General features: G+C 40.3%; 1 protein-coding gene across 1 annotated transcript in view; it reads left to right on the forward strand.

Annotated features, from left to right (window-relative positions):
- The window catches only part of LYRM4 (LYR motif containing 4), a 134,999-nt gene extending 130,110 nt beyond the window's left edge, over positions 1–4,889 (forward strand). The window contains exon 3 of the mRNA XM_075554132.1: positions 4,445–4,889. Within this exon, the coding sequence (XP_075410247.1) occupies positions 4,445–4,513 (69 nt within the window). The 3' untranslated portion in view covers positions 4,514–4,889. The remainder of the gene's footprint in view (positions 1–4,444) is intronic.
- Positions 4,890–19,728: the final 14,839 nt, after the last annotated feature.

Below are 19,728 nucleotides of genomic sequence, written 5' to 3' on the forward strand. Positions count from 1 at the left end.
AGTGTATTACATGTGAAAAATACAGTAGTACATGCCTAGGTCACTCTACCAACCTCAAAGAGGGAGTACATCAGGGATAACCCACCTTTGCTTCACCAGTAAATCTACATCTATTCAGAAAATTCCCAGTGCCCTGCTCTTCATGCCAAACTGCTCTGGTAATAACATTTGAAGCATGTAGACCCTGCCTGCCTCCCAGAGCCGAGATGAGGAAGAACCAACCTGGAAAGCTCAAGTTCAAAGCAGAGTGTTAGAATCAAGTGTCGCTGATGCCACCTCTTACAATCTAATTGTTATAAGATCATAGACTCTCCTAGCTTAGAGGGTAGCGAGCCTTAGAGGTTCTTGAGTTCAGGATTTAGGGAGAGTGTTATTCACCCTGAAAGCCCAAAAGATGTGTTCAGGGCTGTGCTCATAATTCACATGTGATGAGCCTTTATAATGTGCCTGGTGCCATTTTGAGTTTATCTTTCCAACAGCGTTATGATATTTAATATAGCTGGGCCCTAGGATATATCTGGCGCAGTTCATAACTCTTCTTTATATCTAGTGTCTCGTATGACTCTAATAATGACCCTGTGGCAGAGGCAGTGATGGAGCCTAGTACCTCTTACTCTTACCTTAAGGGACAAAGCATAAACAGTAACAACCTGTGAAATTGTACCATGTTTTATTTTCTTAGATTCTACTCTTCCTTCTCCAGCAAGCTCGTTGTTTAATGAGCCTCAGAGCTCATAAGTGTTTCTGGGGCAACCCAGTCATCCCATCAACTTGCAGTTGAACAATCTGTGTATTTTACTCATTGGGCTGTAATGCCAGTTCCTAATCGTGATGGATTAAAAGTGCAATCAGCTTTAATGACTAATTGATGCACATTGTCCTCTGATGCGGCTGTATGAATCAATCTGTGATATTGGAGGGAATATAAATTGGAGCTGTTAATTGGATTTCCTCCATTCCATTGATCAGCACATCCCACTTGCAGCTCAGGAGCTGGGCTTGTGTCATTAACACAGCCGAATTGATCCCAGGCCGGCCCCCTGATGTATGCTGACACCTCTTATAACTCTAACAGATGCTACCAAAGTGTTAGATAAATCTTTATTGCCTCAACCCTGCAACCTTTGTGGGGATAACTTTTTAATATTGCATCCCTGTGTAAATTGAATCATTTCCTTCTGTAATTGCTCTTGTATAATCCCATGTAGTTTGGGATTATAGCCTTAAATCTTCTGCGGGACCGAATTTAAATCATTTTATTTTGCTGAGGAATTGGAGGACATTCTCACTGTAGTAATTTGTCCCCTCCATCTTTTTGCTGTCTCGCCTTTATCCCTTCCGTATTTCCTTTAGTATCTCACTACCAAAGCGCTCCATAATCATGTATACATCTAGGCTGTGGAATTAGTGAGAATTGAGCTTTTATCACCATGGGATACAAGGCATTTTTATTTATAGTATCACTTCTCCTACGTGATTATCAGTTATTGATGGGGATGAGGAGAAGGAGGTATTATCAAGAGCTCATTCTAGTCATCTTCCTCCTGGTTGCTGTTCTTTTTTTAATTGAATCCCTATTTCTGTCCAAGTGGGCAGTAAATTTTTAGATTTTATGTTTGTTTTGGTTTAATGCGCCTTTAAAGATGAATGCTTTGAATTGCGCCTACTCCTTCATTTTGTTACATTTTCTTGTAACCTTTTAGCTATAGTATTGGTATTCAGCACCCCCACCTGCCCCCACCCATCGAGAGTCCATCCTTTAGCATCGTGGGGAGAAGCAAATACAGTGCCCTGTTCCCAGGGCTCCGTGGGGCAAACAGTAGGAGACTACACACACAGGCAAGTTATGTGTTCTAGGTCTAATCTGGCACCGAAAGTAGGGAGTACATTTAGCACACGCATATCCTCACAATGAATTCAGTCCCTGAAAACATTTGTTCTATTTCATGATGAAGCTGTTGAAGCCCAAGCAGTCCTTCCAGCCAAAGGCAGTGTCATGTGAACGAGTAGATGAGCCATTTTGGAAAACAGTTTTACCAGGGCTATCAAGATCCATGAAACAGTCATACTTGTCAACCGAATAATTTCAGTTCTAGAAACCTTTTATAAGAAAGTCGTAGATGTTGTTATTAGGTACCACGGAGCCTGTTCCAACCCATAGCAACCCTATGTACAACAGGAGGAAACACAACCCAGTTTTGAGCCATTGATGCATACCCGTCCATTTTGTTGGAGGTCTTCCTCTTTGTCACTGCCTCACTAATTTACCAAGCATAATATTTTCCCCAGGACTGTTCCCTTGGAAACATGTCCAAAGTCCAGGGATGTGAGGGGTGATACTGGGAGGGTAGAGGGTGAGTGGGTTAGAAAGGGGGAACCGATTACAAGGATCTACATGTGACCTCCTCCCTGGGGTGTGGCCAACAGAAAAGTGGGTGAAGGGAGATGCCGGATAGGGCAAGATATGACAAAATAATAATTTATAAATTATCAAGGGCTCATGAGGGAGGGGGGAGCAGGGAGGAAGGGGAAAAAAAGAGGACCTGATGCAAAGGGCTTAAGTGGAGAGCAAATGCCTTGAAAATGATGAGGGCAAAGAATGTACGGATGTGCTTTATACAATTGATATATGTATATTATGGATTGTGATAAGAGTTGTATGAGGCCCTAATAAAATGTTTAAAAAAAGAAAAGAAAACATGTCCAAAGTATGTGAGACGGAAGTCTCGCCATATTTTCCTCTAAGGAGCATTCTGCTATGTTTTTTTCAAGACAGATTTGCTTGTTCTATGGATACTTTCATGGTACCACATGGTACTTTCAATATTCTTCTCCAGCACCATAATTCAAATGTATAAATTCTTCTGCAATCTTCCTTCCTCAGTGTCCACCTTTCACATGCATATGAGTTGATTGAAAATATATAGTAAAAAATCTGTATGTCAGAATAGCAATCCCAAAAAGAAATGGAAGTTTTCTAAATGTTCATTATGTGGAATGATTAAATAAATTGTGACACATCTTTACAATGAAATGTAGGCATGAAACTTTTAAAAAAAACAGTTAATGGTATAATTATCATAACATGAGGTTAAGTAGAAAAAGCAGGTTATGACATGATTCCAGATTTAAAGATAATATACTTGCATACACACCCATCTGTTTTAAATTTATATATGAATTAAAGGCTAGGTAGAAAATACCAAAATATGAATAGCCATGTACCTTAAGTAATTAAGTACTTAGGGAGAAAAAGTTGGATCTTCATGAAGCTCATGTGTTGTTTTTGTTAAACCTTAGAAGTTCCCTGTTAAGGGCACCTTCTCCCAGGTGATAAGGACATTCTTCCACTTAGAGGGCACAACTCTCCTCCTTCTGGATTCAGCTTTCTGTCTATTATTCATATGGGCTGATTAAATCCTTATTCACCTTTTAGGCCTTGGCTGAACTGTCACTTTCTCAGGGAAGCCTACATTAACCACTCCTACTCATCGACCCAGCAAGAAGGAAGTCAATCCTCGTCTTCGTGACTACATGTGGCAGAACAGAACTAGTTTCAATGTTGGTTATTTCATAAGTATATTGCCAGACCTTTCTTCCAATGTACTACTATGTAGAACAAACCTCCACTCATGTGGTTAGCAGCAGAACCATTTGTGCCCCTGAGGAACTTCTAGGCTCTAACAAGAACAACCAGGAAGGAAAGGGCCAGCAGGGGGAAGGCAGTTCTCCGTAACCTCCCTCAGGTGGGACAGGCAGCTTAGCATTGTTTCTTTACCAGTAACATAATCTCTAGGGAATCCTGATGGTGTGGTGAGTTATACATTGGGCTGCTAACTACAAGGTCAGTGGTTCAAACAAACGGTTATTCCTTGGGAGAATGATGATGCTGTCTGCTCCTATAAAAATGTATAGCCCCTGAAATCCAAGGGGCAGTTGTACTTTGCCCTGTAGGGTCTCCGTAAAGCATAATCAACTCAGAAGCATAGGTAACACAATCTGTTCTCCTTCCCAACACGGACAATACGCATCTCTGCTTTATGCAGAAAGGCTGTCCTCTGGAGGGAGGGAGGAAGTCATGTAGGGCAGGCATGCACTGCCCACATCTGTATAGTTCTGCTCTGGTGGGAAAGCAGAAGAGGGCCTCGAGGCTCACAGGACAGCTTAGGGAGCGAGGTTGGGCCTGGCATAGGGTTTGCAGCCAGCAGGATGCTGTGGGCACACCTCAAGCTTCTCAATGAGTGGAAGTGAGGCGCAACAGAACAGGAAACAAGAAAAATCAATCTGGGAAATGAACTTCACTCCAGAGTGCAATTTCAAGAAGGGACTAGGCTGGCCGTGTCAAGCTTTTACATTTTAAATGTGAAAAAAAAAACACCCATTCTGACCTTTCAGGGCTAAAGAAAAGCACTCAACTCATGATCTGTCTCATGTCTGCCCCCAGGTTCATATCAGCCAACTGTATTCCACGGACAAGCTAATCATTGAGAACCAAGAAGAATCCCGGACCTAAGGAGCCCAGGCCAGCCCCCTGGCAGCCATGGACCACCTTCAGCATCCATTCTTTACTTGGGGTGGGACCTCGCCCAGCCATGTGTGGCCTCGCACACCAGCTAAAAGTACCCTCTCCCTCTGCCTGCCCCATAAGAACTGATGACGGAGCAACCCCCGCCCTCCCCCCCCATTCCCTTGTAGCCTCTGTGGAAAGGATGACTATAGCTCCCTGGTTCGCATGCTAGAATGGAGAGCTGGAGCTCATGCCAGTTATTGTGCTGTGCGTTCCTGTGTCTCCTCCCTCTTCACCCCCTTTTGTAGAGCATTTCCACTTGTATAGGGCATTTCCTTACTGTGCTTCTTGGTCCCTGACAATAAACAAAATTGTCTCCCTATGCATGTACCATTGGTGGTTCATTGGCTATCATTCTCACCTTCCATGCAGAACAGACCGGTTAGAATCCTAGTGTACCTCATGCAAAGCCACCTCTTATTGGTTAGTGGAGCCTTAAGTATTACTAAAGTGCTGGAAAAGTTTCCGTGGAACTTCCAGAGTCAGAAAGACTAGAGAAAAACACCACACATTGGGAGTGAGAGTGGTGGGGTAATGAGGGTTACATTCCAATGTTGAGTCCGCTCTTGGTGAAAAACAAGTCCAACCATTAAGCAAGATAAAGGAGGCGGCAGGGATTGAGGCCAAGGCTGAAGTAGTAGCAGGTGAACTCTGGAGACCTGCCTGCAGCAATTTATCCTTATTCCCCACAACCACAAAGGAGGCAGGACCCACCTAGAGGTAGAATTCTTTACAATCCGCTCCTCAGAGTGTGATCTGTGACTCAGCAGCAGCAGCAGTCCCACCAGGGAGCAGGTTGAAAAGACTGAATCCAAAGTCCCATGAACTTGACTCTGCATCCTAACACAATCCCCAGTACACCCCTGTGCACATTAAAGTCTACTGCCCACAACATTAAATCCCCAGTTCGCCTACTTGTCAAAATCACCTGAGACATTTGAGAGTTAGTTGTCCACAAGAGGAATTTCTCAGCACCTCCCTTGCTCCCTGCAGATTCTGAGTCAGTAAGTGAGAAATGATGTATACATGATTTTAGTGCATACCAGGTGTTCTTAACATTTAGTTACTTTGGGGACCTGCTGGACTTTCAGTGTGCCATAGATAATAAAGATCCTTGGGAACATACTAGTTCAAAGCACATAGAAAGCTTACTAAATAACTCGTCTCCTATGAGTTTATGAAACACCATCACAGAGTCCTCTCAATTCCTGTTGAACATAACTGAGTGACCCCTTAGTTTATGTTGCCAGGATCGGAACAGGCTCATTTCAGTGTTGGATTGCTGCCAACTTCCAGTGGACTCACACTCCCTGTCTTTGCCATGGTCACGTGAGTCAAGCTGGGCCCACACTCAGTCCCGTCTTTGTATTTGAAGTTTGTGTTGGTTCTAGGGCATTGCCAAGAGTCTGGAGTCTTAAAAGCTTATAAGAAGCCGCAGCAATTCGTCTCTATTCCCTTGGAACAGCAGGAGGAAGGAGAGTCAGGAATAGGAAGATAGGGAATAGGTGGCTAGTTGCCTCTCTGATTTGCTGCTTTCTTTGTAGTAAGACCAGAATTGAATGGTGTCCCACTGCCATTCCTGAACATTTCGACCAAAGAGTTGACGGAAGAATCCTAATCCAAAGGGGGGAAGTACAAAACAGATTTTCAAAGTCACATAGGTTCCAAACTTTCTAGAGCCACTGAAATGGACCTTATTGCCTTGAAAGAACATTTAAACTTTAAAACCAAAAATTGCCCCTGAAGTCTCATCAAAACTAAACAGTTCAACTAGTAAAGGATGTCTGCCGTGAGCATTATGCCCTCGAAAGATCTGCATAGTGAGTGGATCCCTGGTGATGTAGTGGTTACACCTTGGGCTGCCCACTGCAAGGTCAGCATTTTGAAATCACCAAACTCTCCACCGAAGAAAGATGAGTTTTTCTACTCCCATAAAGAGTTATAGTCTTGAAAACCCACAGGGGTTAGGGTCACTATGAGTCAGAATCCTCTTGGCACTGAGTCTGTTTTTTGAGACGATCTGTCTATGTGGGATCAGTGTGACAACAGCAACTCAGAAGATTAGATCAGAACCTTAGGGGACATTGAGTGTATGATAATGAAAGAGGATCCACTCAGTCAAGGTAAGAATGGTTGCGCAACTTGAAGAACATAACCACTTTCACTAAGTTCTACACGCAGAAACTTGAATGGGTATATGTTTTGCTGTGTGTATTTTCAACAAATAAAATTGAGAAGGGCAAAAATTTTATTGTTTTGGCCCAACTCATCTAGTGTATACAAAATAGTGTATACAAAATAGATTATGACAGTGTATACAAAAATAGATTAAATATGTAGTCATTCCACTTGGCAATATGGCTTTTAATATCACAAGAAACCTTACTGAACCTGTAAAGTGAATGGAGTTTTTAGGGAGCCCAGGATCTATTACAGCTCTAAACATTCCTCTCAGGGCCATGGTAGCCACGGTGTTGGAATGATCAATCAGAGCTATCTGATATATTCAGATATCAGAGTTAAAGTGGGATTGTGATCTCCCATCAGCTGTCTGTCATGAAGCAGTCACTCAAGCGCATATCCTGCCTCAGTCTACACAGCTCTGCTCTACCTTCTCTCTATCAAGAAAGTATGTGGTCTTTGAGAAGCAACTCATCACCAAAGGTGCTCAGGCATATCATCCCTGATTTATATACCCAATTCATTCACACAGCTGTTACTCGAAGACCTAAATCCAGGTTTTCCCCTAAAAGTATCACTTTGCAACCAGACTACAGCTTCGTGGGTAACATGTGCTTGGATTTTGGTCGCAGTGGTGCCACACCAGGCAAGCTTACTTTCTCTGCAGGCTTTTACCAGCAGGTTACCTTTAGAAGAATTAGACCACACAGATGTGTTTGAACATGCCCAGTTGTGATAGCACAGAGTTAATTTTCAAAGTACAGATAACATTGAAACCACACATTTGGAATCTGGAAAGATGTAAGAACTCTGAATTACTGTGTTTTTGTTTTAAATCATAATTATGAATTTTAATCTACCACAAATTCCAGCTGCAAGTATGGCAGAGCCTCTCATTGAGTGTCCCCTAAAAAAAAGACCCAATGGGAGCAATCCTTTGTGTTTCTACAGTAAAGGATTTTATTTGCAGCAATACCTCAACGGAGGGGTTTTAGGGTGATAAGACTAAATGGAAACCTTTACAATCCATCACTTCCAGCCTCACAGAACTCTCTGATCTGTGTGACCATTTTGAATATGAGATTCTGAGAAATCAAGGTAGACTTTTCAGTATCAACAGTTAGCAAGTGGAACATACACCATAAATTAATATCCCTTGCAAGAACCATTACCTAAACATGGCTATTTCTTAGACATAGAGAGAGATCATTTCATTGATCTGCTTATAAGGTTAATCATTTTATTTAGTTTTAACTTTTTAATGCTTTATTTAATTCATTGAATGCTTTAATTCGTTTAATTCTTTAGTTATTTTTTGTAGAATTCAAAGATTATCATAGATTGAAGTTGTTTGTTTTATGTATACTTTGCCTTGTTAAAAAGTAGCCATTTCTTCAACTCTCTTCATCCATAACCTCATTCAAAATTGCAAGCCGCTCAGTAGAAACCACAGTACAACACAAAAAAATCTGGTAGAAATAGAACAGGCTGGGGGAGAAGTCTACAGAGATGACAAAATGCCAAAGCTGACAAACAGAGTTCACATAGCACAGGCTCCAAACCTATAGGTGTGAAAGCCAATGTCCTGAGCATCTCCAAATTTGTGGATCCACATGCTTTATACTACATCCCTTTCACTTATTAATTCATCTGTTACCAAGAACCAGTTAGTGTCAAAACCAGTTAGAGAAAACCCCTAATCTCACAGAGTTTTCAGTCTAGCATGAAAATTAAATGAGAAAAGTACAGGTTGGATGAATATTACAACAGATGTAGCACAAGTACTATAGGCACTATGGAAAAGTAAGGGAAAGGTTTCTTGAGAAAGGAAACTTATGTTTAACATTGTGGAATTTATCTCAGAAGTACAAGGCTGATTCACCAACTAGTTAATATAATACACAATGTACAATACAACTAAAAATCATATGATCATCTCAACAACTGCAAAGAAAATAGACAAAACCCAATGATATTTCATGATAAAATTACATGAGCTAGAAATAGAGGAGACCATCTTGAAATTAATAAAGAATATGTAAAAAACTCATACCTAACATCACGTCTCCCATCACTTGTCTGTTAGCTTGTCTTACTGTGATAGTGTGCATGTCGCTGTGATGCTGGAAGCTGTCACGAGTATTTCCAAAGAGCTTCCAGACTAAGAACAGACCACGAAGAAGGAATGAGTTATCTACTTCTAAGATGTTAGTCACTGAAAACTTTATGAATCAGAGTTGAACATTGTCAGATGCTGAAGACCTCCTACTGGACCATGGTGAGAAAATAGAGTCAGAAGATGAGCCCCTCAGGTCAGAAGGCGCTCAAAACATGAGGAAGAGCCACCTTCTCAAAGTAAAGTCAACTTTCAAGACCTTCATTTAATTGTTGGGCACAATTCAAAATAAGAGGAACTAGCTGAAAACATCTATTCTTAATTAGAACTTGGAATGTTTGAAGCATGAATATAGGAAAATTGGAAGTTGCCACAAATAAAATGGAATGCATAAAGAGCAGTATCCTAGGATTTGTATTGACCATTCTGAAATAGAAAATCATATAGTTTTCTCTGCCAGGAATAAAAAATCAAGCAGAATGGTATTACATCTGTCAAAGATAACATTTCAAGGTCAATCTTGAAGTACAATACTGTCTGTGATAGAATTATATCTATCAGCCTTCAAGGAAATCCATTCAATACAACTTTACTCACATTTATACACCTACCACTAAAGCAAAACTAGTGATGAAATGGAAAAATTCTACCAACTTCAGTCTGAATTTGATCAACCACACAGTCAAGGTGCATTAATAATTATAGGTACCATATATACTCAAGTATAAGCCGACCTGAATATCAGCCAAAGCACCTAATTTTTTTTCAAAGCACCCAATTTTATCACGATAACTGCATTAAAATGTGCTGGAAAACTCTGCTTATACACAAATATTTATGGTAATTGGAATGCAAAAGTTGGAAGCAAAGAGGAAGGAACAGTAGTTAGAAAATATGGCCACGGTTATAACAATGATAATAGAGATCACATGATAGAATTTTACAAGGCCAGTGACTCTTCATTATGAATAATCTTTTTCAACAACATAAATAACAAGTATACATGTGGACTTCTCCAGATGGGATTTACAGAAATAAAGTCAACTATCTCTGTAAAAAGACACAATGGAGAAACTCAATATCATCAGCCAAAACAAGGCCAATGACTAGTGTGGAACAAACCAACAATTTCTCATATATAAATTAAGTTGAAATTGAAGAAAATTAAAACAATTCTATAAGAGACAAAATTATGATCATATTCCAAGATTAGATTTGACTCATTGAACACTAATAACAGAAGACCTAATAAGCTGAGATGATATCAAGAACATCATACATGAAGAAAGCAAAAGGTTATTAAAAAGAAACGATCAAAGTGAATGTCAGAAGAGACTTAAACTTGCTCTTAATTATAGCAATGATTAATCATAGTAATGAAAGCACATGGAAGAGATGATGAAGTAAAAGAGCTGAGCAGAAAATATCCAAGGGAAGCTGGAAAGACTAAGTATTATAATGAAATGTGCAAAGAACTTGAGTTAGAAAGCCAAAACGGAAGAACACACTCAGCAGATCTGTGGCAGTTACATAAGCTCCTGTCAACTTAAATTAAGGGGTAGAGTCTAGCCTGTCAATCAGGTCACGGCCAGTGATGCTTCTATGTGGGCATGGTCTCCTGAGGATTCTGGGGGCTCCTGTCTTCCTCCATGGCGGTGGGAAACACACTTTCTGCTACACTTTCCTGACAAGCCACATGGAGCCATATTGATGACAACCAGAGCACTGGAGATACTTCCATCACCACTGGATCCATAAGACTTTCCACCCACAGGTCTGTGATCTTCCTGAATTTGGCATCATTGCATGTGTTGTAGAGGAATTTATAGACTGGTATCAAACATATAAGCTAATATTAGACTTAATGACTTGATCTGGACTGGGCTGGGATATCTATTGATGCATCATTACTTCTTGATATAAAGTTCTTTCTTACACACATCGGAATGTCTCTGGATTTGTTTCTCTAATCAACCTAGACTAACAATATCTTAAGCTGAAAAAAAATAATAACTAAATTCAACCCTCAAATTGCAACATTGAAGCATTCTAAGAGCAAAACATTGGATAATGTAGTATGCATCAAAAGAAAATAAAAGAAATACACAGTCTTTTTACCAAAAAGAATTGGCCAGCATTTAACCATTTCAAGAGGTAGCATATGATCAAGAATGGAAGAAGTACAAGCTGCACTGAAGGCAGTACGAAAAAACAAGACTCTAAGAATTGACCATTACCACTGAAATGTTTCAACAAGCTGATGAAGCACTGGAGGCACTTACCTATGCCAAGATGTTTGGAAGACAGCTACCTGGCCAGTCAAATGGAAGAGATCCATATTTGTATCCATTCCAAGGAAATATGACCCAAGAGAAAGTGAAAACTCTTGAATAATATCACTAATAGCACGTGCAAATAAATTTTGCAAAAGATTATCCACAAGAGTTACAGCATTACATCAAAAAGGAACTGCCAGAAATTCAAGCCAGATTCAGAAAAGGAGCTGGAACAAGAGATATTGTTGCTGACATCAGATGGATCTTGCCTGAGACTAGAGAATACCAGGGAAAAAAAGTGTTTCCTTGTGTTTTATTGACTAGGCATTTAACTGTGTGGATCATAGCACACACTGGATAGCATTGAGAAGAATTGAAGTTCTAGAACACATCATTGTGCACATGCGGAAACTGCCATTGACCATGGGTAGTCCTGCAAACAGAGCAAGGGAAATATCATGGTTTAAAATCAAGAAAGGTGTAGTACGTCAAGGTCATAATCCTCACACTTATTCAATCTATATAATAAGCAGATAAACAGAAAAGCTGGACTACATGAAGGAGAACATGGCATCAGGATTGCCACAAGTGAGGAGGAATTGAAACACTTGCTGATTTCAAAGAGCTGCAGCCTTCGATATGGATTATAACTCAATGTAAAAAAAACTAAAATCTTCTCAACTGAACCAACAGGTAACATAATAAACGGAGAAAGGGTTTAAGTTGTCAACGATTTCATCTTTCTTGGATCTGACATCAATACTCATGGAAGCAGCAGTCACGAAATCAAATAGCACCCTGCATTGAGGAAATCTGCTACACAAGACCTCTTTAAAGTGTTGAAGAGCAAAGATAGCCTGTGAGGACAAAGGTGCACCTGACCCAAGCCATTGTCTTTTCACTCATCTCAAAGGCATGTGAAAGTTGGATACTGAATGAAGCAGATCAAAGTAGAATTGATGTATTTGGGTTACAGTGCTGGTGAAGAGTTCTGAAAGAACCATGGAATTCCAAAAGAACAAAAGTCTGCCTTAGAAGAAGACAGAATGTTCCTTGGAAGTGAAGATGGTGAGACTTCGTATCACACACTTAGACACATATTGTTTTTTGTTTGAGTTTGAGAGCATTTCCTTCATTCTTGTACTCTTCATTAGCTCCCTGGTTTCTCCTGCCACACCCCCAAGGAATGTTTAATCTAGTCACTGTCTCTGTAGATTTACTTATCCTGGATTTCTTATACAGATCATTATTAAAAAAAAACAATAGCCAAGTAAAGTCGATTAAAAACCTCAATCAAAATGAAAGCATAAAATATTAAAAACAAACCAATTTTAAATGGATTATAAGGGAGATCAGGTTTTAACCTAACTGCATCTACAACAATCTACTTTCCAATGCATTCTGCATATGGCAAGGATCTTCACGTCCCTGGTCCCATCGTCAGAGGGAATTTCCAAGGGCCTTAACCAACATGTATTTCCCTTGCACTTTTTAAAAAAATTGAAACAGCTTTAAAATGGGTCAAAGAGGAGACCAAATGATATTACATCTTGACCTCACAACATCCGCCATAACCGATTTTGCAAAGCTCTCTCTCTCTGATAACGGGGCAATTCACATACTTCAAGAGGGACCACTCCCTGTAAAATGACATTGTACTTGGTAAAGTAAAAGGGCAGGGGGGAAAAAAGGAAGATCCTTGACTTGATGCATTGACGCAGGGCTACAACAATGGGCTCAATCAGCTTGATAGCAGTGTTTTTTTAAGGGATCAACTAAAAATTAACTCATTTTAGAATTAATTAGTTCTAATTAACTGATGTCAGGTAGATCTTGGCTTAAAGCAGAGAACGATAGAAAGCTGATTATACATGTGCTATTAAATATGCAAAGGCACTCTATTGTGGAATCATAAAAATTATAGAGAAAATATGTAGGAATAAATTTTGGGAAGATGGCATCATGTTGGGAACTCCACGAGTAATTGCTTGGCTGGGGGATTGAGAGGCTTAGTGTGGGGTTAAGAAAGGGTGTTCTGGTCTTGCGATGCACCAGGGCTCTGTCCCAGCACATAGGCTAACTTTTTCCATGGCTCTGTTCTGCCTTGCCCTCCTGCCTGTGCCACCAAGTCGCAGCACAGCTTGTGGCCTTATTCCACACCCACACTAACCAGTGCTGCTTGCACTCTTTTGTCCCACGCGAGCTGAAGCCTCGCTGGTGGATTCTGGGTAGTCTGGGGATCTGGCCAGCTGGAACTACACACCCCATGCTGCTCATGTAGCTCATGTTGTGGGACCATGGAGTGTCCTGGCCTGCTGAAGTGCCTCTAAGAGAACCAGGGAGACTGGGAGTCCCAGTGGATACTGAAAACTCAATCAACACTGCTCACACCACCCACGTCATCAGGAAGACTAAGCTGTGGAGAGCTCCAGCTTCTGCCCATGCCATTTACAGGGCCTGTGAGCCCTGAACCACTGGCACTGCCTGAGACTCGAATATGGGATGGATCTGCCCCTCAACTATCAACACTAGTGCTGCCTAAGAGGCGCTTAGCTAGAGGCCCTGTCCAGTGTAGCACGTGCCAATCATGCTTTCTACACACAGACCTAGCCGGCCATGTCCCCAGTGTTATATACACCACACATAATGTTCCACCTCCAGCAACAACAAAATGCCACATGAACCACAACTCACAGCAGCCACTATGAGAATGCAAGAGAAACAAATTAAATTTCCGAAGTGTATCTGAACCTAGAGACATACATAGAAGACGCAAACTTTGAACCACCACAGGAAGAAATCTTCAAAATGCTGTTCAGAGTCATTCAGGATTGAGGGAATAAATACAGAAGAAGGATGAAAAAAATAGAATAAAGTCCAATTACCGAAGGCAATTACAAGAGTTAAGGCATGATGCAGCAGAAGCAATGTAGGTGGTAAAAGATTTTACCAAAAGACAGGGAGAGGCAGAGAATTGCATCAGAACCTTGAAGATAGCCAAGCAGAATTCAACAAACATGAAACAAAATCAAACATAATAAAGAAGTGGAAGAAAACCTGAGAACAGTAAGTGATTCTATAAAGAGAAACAATATTTAGATACTTGGGATACCAGAGAAAGATGTAATTAAGAAATATACAGCCCTAATAGCAAGGGAATCTTGGAAGAAAATGTCCCCAAGTTAATAAATGAAATCAGACAATCATGCAAGAAGCAGAGAGGACACCAATTAGACTAAACCCCAAGAAGAATGCACCAAGGCATAAATTAGTCAAAATATCCAACTTTGAGGAAAAGGAAAAAATCATAACAGCAGCTAGAGAGAGAAAAAAAACAGTCCGTAAAGACTTATCAGTAGCCACTATAAGGGTAATCAGGTGAAGACTTATCAGTAGACACCATGAAGAACAGAAGTGAATGGAGTAACATCTTCCAAAAGTTGAAGGAGAATAACTGTAACCCAAGAATCCTCTACTCCACCAAACTCTCCATCAAAATCGATGGAGAGGTAAGAGTTCTCCCACATCAGGAAAAATTTAGAGACTACCTTTGGAAAGAAAAAAAAAACAGCACTACAAAAATTACTTTCAAACTCATTTTGGACAGAAGATTACCAGCCACAGAACACAAACATGAAACCACTACATAGTGTAACACTATCCAGAAGTCAAGGCACTGAAAGCAATGCCTAAGACTTCCTTGACCCAATGGTGAAAAGAAGGCAAGAATGAATCCCCTATGCATACACAACACACAGCTAAGAAACGAGGTAGGAAAATATTTAATCCACAGATGGATGTAATTACTTTAAACATCAATGGTCTGAATTCACCCATTAAAAGTCAAAAAAGACTAAAAGATTAGGAAACAAAACCCATCAATCTTTTGTCTGCAAGAGACACATCTCAAGCTCACAGACAAAAACAGGTTGAGGATGAAAGAATGGCAAAAAGTATATCAAGCAAATGGCAATTTTGAAAATCAGGAGTTGTGATTTTAATCTCTGACAAAATCAGCCTCAAGCTGTAGGACATAATAAGAGATAAGTATGGGCACCATATAATGCTTAAGGGATCAATAGACCAAGAACCACCGAACCTAATAAACATATTCACACCCAATGAGAGACCTGTAAAATCCCTCAACCAAATCCTTCAAAATATGAAAAAATAAATCACAGGATCAACAATCATTGTAGAAGTCTTCAATATACCACTCTGTGAGAAAGACAGATCAGGAAAGAAATTCAACAAGGAAGCTACAGAACTAAACTCTACAATTAGACAACTCAACTTGATAGATATATTCAGAGCTCTCCACCCAACTGCAAAAACATTCCAATTCTGGTCAAGTGCACATGGCATGTATATGAAAATAGACCAGATGCTGGGACACAAGTCAAGCTAGAGTAAATTCAAATATATAGAGGTTACTCAGACCTTCCTTCTCTGACCACTATGCCATAATGCTGGAAATCAACAAAATAAAGATAAAAATATAAGGGCTGATACTTGTAGGATAAATAACTTACTTCTTCAAAAGGACTGGGTATTGACCCAAATTAGAACCGAAATCAGGTAGTTTCTAGAAACCAATGAGATTGAGAATACAAGATGCCAAAACCTATGGGCTACAGCAAAGGCAGTTATCAGAGGATGTTTGATAGTAATAAATGTACATATGAAGAAGGAAGAAAGACTTATGGTCAATACCCAATCACAAAACCTTCAGCAGCTGGAACAGAGTCAACAGAATAATCCTCATAGCAAAAGAAAAGAAATTCTAAAAATCAGGGTAGAGATAAATGAGTAGGAAAACAAAAATTCAATGGAAAAAATCCAACTCAGGCTGGTTCTTCTAAAGCAGTGATTCTCAACCTTCATAATGCTGCGATCCTTTAATACAGTTCCTCATGTTGTGGTGACGCCCAACCATAAAATTATTTTCATTGCTACTTCATAACTGTAATTTTGCTACTGTTATGAATCGGGCAACTCCTGTGAAAGGGTCATTCAACCCCCAAAGGGGTCCTGACCCACAGGTTGAGAACCACTGTTCTAACGATGAACAGAATTGACAAACTGTTAGCAAACCTAACAAAGGATAGGAAGAAGCCGATGTCAATATTGAGGATGAAGGATGAAATGGGAAATTACAACAGACCCCAATGAAATGAAAAGATTAATTACACTGTACTGTGAAGTACTGTCCTCTAATGAATACAATAACTTGGAAGAAATAGACAAATATCTGGAAAAACAATCCCTCCCAGATTCATATAAATATATAAAGAACTTGAACAGAACCATAGCAAAAGAAGAAATAGATATGGTTATCAAGAAAGTGACAACTAAGAAAAGTTTTACATGTATCAATATGCTTTTTAAGAGAACCAGATTTTTTAAAGAGAATTATTCAACTGGGAGATACCAGTAATGAATAAACACTACTGAAAACATTTTATGCATTTATATTGCTGTCAGGGAATATGTGATATACCTATTTGGTATATCTTAGTGTAGAAGATGCATTGTCAGTCAGGTGACTTCTGTGAACATACTCCTTCACTCTCAGACCAGCATCTTTTTTCTTTTTTTTTTTTTTTTAACAATTTATTGGGGCTGATACAATTCTTTTCACAGTTCATACATATACATACATCAATTGTATAAAGCACATCTGTACAGTCTTTGCCCTAATCAGTTTTTTCTCTTTTCTTCTTTTACATTTTATTAGGGACTCAAACAACTCTTACCACAATCCATACATATACATACATCAATTGTATAAAGCACATCCATACATTCCCTGCCCCAATCATTCTCAAGGCATTTGCTCTCCACTTAAGCCCCTTGCATCAGGTCCTCTTTTTTTCCCCCCCCTCCCTCCCCTTTTCCCCCCTCCCTCATATGCCCTTGGTAATTTATACCTCGTTATTTTGTCATATCTTGCCCTATCCGGGGTCTCCCTTCCCCCCTTCTCTGCTGTCCCTCTCCCAGGGAGGAGGTCACATGTGGCTCCTTGTAATCAGTTCCCCCTTTCCAACCCACTCACCCTCCACTCTCCCAGCATCGTCCCTCACGCCCTTGGTCCTGAAGGTATCATCCACCCTGGATTCCCTGTACCTCCAACCCTCATATGTACCAGTGTACAGCCTCTGCCCTATTCAGCCCTGCAAGGTAGAATTCGGATCATGGTAGTTGGGGGGGCATCTTTTTTCAAAGAAATGGAAAAACTGACTACCAACATCATACGGAGAGGGAAGAAGCCGAGAATTGGCAAAGAACTCCTCAAGAAGAAGAAAGTGGGAGGGCTTGCATTATCTGACTTTAAAACTTACTTATAGCCACTGTTGTGAAAACAGCATGGTAGTGGTATAATGATAGGCTCTCAGATCTATGGATAAGAACAGAAAATACAGAAATAAAAACAGCAGCATACAGACAAGTGATCTTTGATAAGGACCCCCAAATTATCAAATGGGAAACAAATGCCCTTTTTAACAAATGGTGCTGGAAAAAAAAATGAAGAAGAATGAAGCAAGACCTTACCTCACTCCATACACAAGAACAAATGTGAAGTGGATCACAGACTTTGAGGCAAAACCCTAAACTTTCAGGATCATCAATGAGAATAATTAGACAAAGCTAAGAACTTGCTCAGGGAATACATGTGCTATCAGAAATTAGGAAGGATTAAAAAAGAGAGAAAGAAATAAGGAAGGATACACACCCAGAAGAAGATCAAATAGAAGAGTGGAAAAAACTAAAATCTACAGAATTCTGAAAGCTTACAAGAAAAAAATGAATAGGCCAGTGAGAAAGTGGGCAAAAGACTTGAACAGACAAAGAAGGAAACGGAATGGCCAACAAACATATGAGAAAATGTTCTAGATCACTAGCCATCCAGGAAATGCAAATCAAAACAACCCTGAGATACCATCTAACACCCACAAAGATAGCTCAACTCAAAAAACCAGAAAGCAACAATGTTGGGATAGGTGTGGTAAGACAGGAACTCTCATTCATTGCTAGTGGTCTTGTAGATATGTACAGACACTGTGGAAAGCGATTTGGAAGCAAATTAAGAAGATAAAATAGTGTGGGTCTAGGCCTCATATCAGTACACCAAGCCCTGAGGACGACATCGCTGCATGGAGCTGCTGAGGCACAGAGAGGACTGTAGGGATGACAATACCTTGAGACATGATGTTCCCTCTCTGGAGCATACTGCAACAGTGGACAATACTGGGGACACACAGCAGGGAATGGATCTGCTCTGAACCCGTGTTAGTCTGGGTTGACTAGAGAAACAAATTCATAAACACTCATGTATATAAGAAAGAAATGTATATGAAAGAGCAATTGTAGACTGGAAAACACTCCTAAAGGCCAACAAACAATCCTTGAACTAACTACCAAAAAAAAAAAAAAAGAGCAATTGTATATTGAGAAAACAACCCAGCCCCGTACAGATCAAGTCCAATATTAGCCCATATGGCCAATACCAATCTATAAATTCCTCTTCAGACTCATGCAAAACATGCAATGATGCTGAATGCAGGAAGATTGCAGGCAAGGAGGTGGAAAGTCTTGTGGATCCAGTGGCAGTGGAAGCATGTCAGCACTGGAAGGGTCTTCCTGTGGCTCCTCCGGCTCCAGGGCTCTGGCATAGCGCCATGTGTCTTGTCAGCAGGAAGACAGCAAAGAGAGTATGTATTTATCCTCCAGGCGTCTACTTATCTCCATTACCCCTCCATCATCAGATGATGATGAGGTCATCAAACTGCGACCTCATTGACAGGCTAGACTCCACCCTTTCACAAGTTGATAGGAGATTATATAACTGTCACAACCCATCCACCCCCTCCCCTGTGGGACAAAACAAGACAGGATCATGATAGATCAGACACAGGAGCAAAGCAAATCAAGACACAAAGACCCTGAGTGGCACCCAAAATAGACTTTAGGATAGGAAAGGCAGCTCCCGGAAGCCCCCAGGTCTGCTGGGGAGATATTCACAAAGGTCACCGGACAAACCTAGAACTATGCATGCCTTTTCTTTTCTTTTTGCTAGTTTCTTTCACCGCTCTTTATTCAATCTTTTGTTTTCTTTTTCTCTCTGTTATTGTTTGTTTGCATAATAGGCATGGGAAGCAAGCCCAAGGGGAAAGCAATGGGGCCAACAGATCCAGAGGGAATTGGGGGGAGGAGGGCAATGGGAACAGTGAGCGAACAATGCCACAGACAGGGGAACAACTAGGGATTTAAATCAACAATGAGGAGGATGTAGAGATCCTGGGGGTGTTGGAGCAACAGCAATCTAGCTGAGAGGAACTACTAAGAGGCAGAAGTAGTGCAAGCATGATGGTGGTGAAACAGGAGGAAGGTAAAAGGAAACAAAGGAAAGATCTAGGAAACAAAACTATGATAGAAGTATAAACATAAGTGTGTACATATGTAAATATATTAATTCATAAAAATAGAGGTATTAGTCTATGTCCATATATTTATATAGCAATACACTGAGGTAGTGGGCAGACTTTGGGCCTCTGCTCCAGTCCTCCCTCAAAGCAAGAATACTTTGT

Source organism: Tenrec ecaudatus, chromosome 7, assembly GCF_050624435.1.
Source record: "Tenrec ecaudatus isolate mTenEca1 chromosome 7, mTenEca1.hap1, whole genome shotgun sequence".
In the NCBI taxonomy this organism is placed as follows: domain Eukaryota; kingdom Metazoa; phylum Chordata; class Mammalia; order Afrosoricida; family Tenrecidae; genus Tenrec; species Tenrec ecaudatus.